The sequence below is a fragment of the Theobroma cacao genome, chromosome 9, assembly GCF_000208745.1.
Source record: "Theobroma cacao cultivar B97-61/B2 chromosome 9, Criollo_cocoa_genome_V2, whole genome shotgun sequence".
NCBI classification, from domain to species: Eukaryota; Viridiplantae; Streptophyta; class Magnoliopsida; order Malvales; family Malvaceae; genus Theobroma; species Theobroma cacao.
In genome coordinates, this window is record NC_030858.1 from 6333438 (window position 1) to 6337702 (window position 4265).

General features: G+C 38.1%; 1 protein-coding gene across 1 annotated transcript; it reads left to right on the plus strand.

The window, feature by feature from the left end:
- Nucleotides 1123–3755, plus strand: LOC18588678 (myb family transcription factor EFM). The gene is made up of 4 exons (XM_007013247.2): nucleotides 1123–1595; nucleotides 2038–2664; nucleotides 2814–2890; nucleotides 3064–3755. The coding sequence occupies exons 1-4, from the start codon at nucleotides 1403–1405 to the stop codon at nucleotides 3568–3570; spliced, it is 1404 nt and encodes a 467-aa protein (XP_007013309.1). The 5' UTR covers nucleotides 1123–1402; the 3' UTR covers nucleotides 3571–3755.

The window sequence follows — 4265 nt, forward strand, 5'->3', positions numbered from 1 at the left end:
TTAAGCTTTGTGGGTTGTGTTTAGAGTCGTAGAATTGGAACTAAGATATTCCTTCCTTAGAGGCAAATATTATATTCTTTTGTGATGAATGTTTCATTTTAGATTAGATATTCTCTTTCCCCTCTCTCTGAATTGCACTCAATTTTAGGGCAATTATGCAACTTTTGAAACCATAAAGAAAGTTGCATTGGTGGATTGATACTAAACACCTTCTGAATATGTCCTTTCCCTCTCTCTCTCTCTCTCTCCAATATGGTGGGTAAAAATTACTAGAACGTTAAAAAAAAAAAATTTGGCCCTGGTATATGCTCCTTTGCAACCTTTCTCAATTAATTAATCATGGTAGAATCATTTTATTTTATTTCATTTTACTTAAAAAGGAAGAGAGAATTCTTAGGCAACGATGCCCTTAAGTACTTTTTGTCCGTACACGTGTCTAACATCCAAGGTTTTGTTTGGTGATTAGGTGAGGATTTTTCTTGGTTAAGCTAGACAAACGTGTGGATCCTAATTACCATATAGCATTAGCGTTGCCCACGCAGAATTTCCTTTTTTGACTTTTGCCATCGTTTTTACTTCATTGGGGTCCCATTGGACATGGTTCTAACCCTTTATGAAGTAGAGTCTCAGCCATGCAAAGATTCATTAATGGTGTTAAGTTAAAGAAAATTTTGAGGGTACAGTTGAGCAATACAAAGAATTAAGAAATAGTTAAAATATTGAATTATAAACCTGAATGATGCTTTAAATATCCTACACCGTTAATGAAGTTCTCATTTTAAAAGTAGGAGAAGTGAAGAATCAAAGGTTTATAGCTTCACAACAATCAAAAGTAACAAAAAAATAAAAAAAAAGAATTAAAAGAAAAAAAAGTACAAACAGTAATAAGAAGAATCATCTTTTGTGTTGGTGATTTTGAATTTCGTACACAGACTAAGCACATGACCCCTCTGCTGTCAGACCTTCTTGATTCCTTCTCTCTCTCAATTTTTAGCTTTTTCTGCCTTTGTTCTTTGCAAGAAGTTACCATCCCTCTGCTTTATCCCCCCCCTTAGCTTTTCCTTTTCCTCTTTCTCTCTCTAAAACCCCTACTTTATTCCTCTTGAACTCACCCCTAAAAGACGATCCTCCCTCGATCCTCCTTGTGTTCACAAACAACATACCTTCGCTTTCTCTCCTCATCTCTCTCTCTTTGAATACTCAAAACCTAGAAAGCAAAGCCGACCACACACTCTCTCTTTTGCTCCTTCGTTTGTTTGTTTGTTTGTTTGTTTGTTTTTCCATAGAACAGCCTTATTATTGTTGCTATTATAGCATGAGCAATATTGTTCCAAACAACAACTTTTGCTGAGAAAGAGAGGTTTTCTTGCTGTCTTATACATCCAAAAAAAACAAAACATATATGGCATCACCTTCTGAACTAACCCTTGACTGCAAACCCCACAGTTATTCTATGCTATTGAAATCTTTTGGTGATCAGCAGATTGATCAAACCCAGAAGCTTGAAGAATTCCTTTCTCGTCTTGAGGAAGAACGCCTCAAGATCGATGCTTTCAAGCGAGAGCTTCCCCTTTGCATGCAACTTCTCACCAATGGTACGTATGATCATTTTTTTTTTTTTTTGCATTCTTCTTGGTAAACAGAAAAGGTTTATCCAAGGATCTACTACATGCCAGGATTAATTTTACCTTTGATTCTTGAAATTGATAATATATTAATGGTTTAATAATAGAATCATCATCACCTTAAGATCCAAAATGACAATAAAGAAATTCTTTTCCTAGCTACTGGTGGATATTCATGTTCTTTGGGCTGATGTGTTAGTTTCCAACCTTTTTCTTTTACTACTATCTTTTTGATTTATAGAAGTTAGAGTTAGCTTTCTTATTTGTATATGTTTATTTGCTAGTCCAATCTGTTTGAATTGAGAGGGTCCCGACATATGCATACATTTTCTAAAGAACTAAAGCCAGAATGAAATGTCCAGAAGAAAAGGACTCACTAATAATTGTTTTTCCCTTCTTTGTTTTTCTTCAGCTGTGGAGGCTTCAAGGCAGCAACTACTGGCATGCCGAGCAAATCATGGATCAAGACCAGTTCTTGAAGAATTCATGCCCCTGAAAAACTCAAGCTCGGAGAACTCAGAGAAGTCACAAAACATATCTGATAAAGCAAACTGGATGACAACTGCACAACTATGGAGCCAAGCGGGAAACGAAACGAAACCACAATCTTCAATTACATCCCCTAAAGAAACTGAGATCGGTTTCAATGTTAGTCCCAAGCTGGCCTTAGATACGAAGCCGAGGAACGGAGGAGCTTTCCTTCCATTTACCAAAGAACGAAACTCATGCCCTGGTTCGGCTTTACAGGCTCTTCCTGATTTAGCTCTTGCTTCTGCCAATAAAGATATGGAAGATAAGAGATGCTCAGACACCGAAAATGGCATGTCTTGTCAACGGAGAGAGAACTCTGGCAAAGTTAGCAACGGCGTAGTTGTGATCGAGCAAGGAAGAGGAACGGCTAACACAATTGATGGGCAAACGGCAAATACTAACCCTAGTGCAAACACTACGCAACCTCATAGGAAGGCTAGGCGATGCTGGTCACCTGACTTGCATAGGAGATTTGTCAATGCTCTCCAGTTGCTTGGGGGTTCTCAAGGTATGACAAATTTCTTTTGTTTTATTTTTTGATAATTGGTTTGATCATTGTTGGTGAAATTATGTAACTGAATTGATCAGTATGAAAGTCAAGCTATCATTATCAAAATCATTGATTCTCTGAAAGTAATATTCTGATGATGGTTACAGTTGCCACACCAAAACAAATCAGGGAGCTGATGAAGGTAGAAGGTTTGACCAATGATGAAGTGAAAAGCCATCTGCAGGTAACTCTCTCTCTCTCTCTCTCTCTCTCTCTCCAGTACTGAGGCATGCAAGAAAGAGCTTTTGTACTGAACCTGACAAAGCGCAACAGTGCACACAATGTCTGATAAGTTAAAAAATGTCGGTGTAAATCTTTTAATCTTCTGATGATTTTTCTTCTGCTCTTTTTTGACAGAAATATAGGCTTCATACGAGGAGACCAAGCCCAAGTCCACAAGCAACAGGAGCCCCAACACCCCCGCTTGTAGTCCTAGGTGGCATCTGGGTCCCACCAGAGTATGCCACTGCCGCAGCAGCCGCCTACAGTGGGGCCCCCACTCTGTATGGAACTCACCACCCAGCAGCTGCCCATGCACCACCTCACTTCTGTGCACCACCAGTGCCCCAAGAGTTCTACACTGCTGCAGCAACACCAGCTCCACCACCACCCCAGCTGCACCACCATGCCATCCACCACCAGCTCCACATGTACAAGGCCAACTCACAGGCCCATAGTTCACCGGAATCCGACGTCAGGGGAGCCGGAGACCGCTCTGAGAGCATTGAAGACGGTAAGTCTGAGAGCAGCAGCTGGAAAGGTGAGAGCGGTGACAACGGTGGCGCTGGAGAGAGAAAAGGGTTAGCTGCATTAAGAGAAGAAGGTGAAGAAAGCAATGGTAGTGAGATCACTCTCAAATTCTGAGAGAGTTTAAAAAAAAAAAAGAGCGGGAGATTTAGGGTTAGGGTTAGAGTTTAGGTATTCCGTGTAATCATATGCTATTATTATTATTATTAATTGCGTTCAAAATTCCTAAGAAAAAAATTACGTTAAATATGAAGAGAGGGTAAGAAGGGCATAATGGAAAAGTGAGTGGTCGTTTTGTTCAATTGCTTCCTGTGCTTGAATGTCTTTTTCGAAGAAAATATTGAACATTAGATTATTTGTTTTTGGCGTTTTCTGTGGTTTTCACTTTTGCCACCGTGGACAGATTTGCCCTTGTCTTTTCCGGATAATCTCCGCCGTCACAAGGCTAAGAGGGACGAGGCAAGGTCTTGGTGCCCGGCTGCAGACATAAAACGTCCATGCTTCTTTTTCAAAAGCAATCATTACTACCGACAATCAATGGATATTATTAGAATTTTTACAAATAAGAAATTAATCAGGTTATAAAATAAGATTATATGGATAAATAAAAATATATGGCTGGATAATTGAATAATTTTAAATAAATGTGGGAATGATGATATCAATAAATTTTTGACATAATATATAAAAATATTTAAATAAATTTTTATACTTTTATTAAGTTTAATCAAATTTTTATATTTTTATTTTGAATCAAATAAATTTTTATACTTTTTATTTTGAGTTAAATAAGTTTTTATAACTAATAATTG

Excerpts from the sequence above, each read along its gene's own strand:
- LOC18588678 (XM_007013247.2), top strand. The coding sequence starts at position 1,403 with ATGGCATCACCTTCTGAACTAACCCTTGACTGCAAACCCCACAGTTAT. Across the intron at positions 1,596-2,037 it reads CATGCAACTTCTCACCAATG|CTGTGGAGGCTTCAAGGCAG; the intron begins GTACGTATGATC and ends GTTTTTCTTCAG. Across the intron at positions 2,891-3,063 it reads AAGTGAAAAGCCATCTGCAG|AAATATAGGCTTCATACGAG; the intron begins GTAACTCTCTCT and ends CTTTTTTGACAG.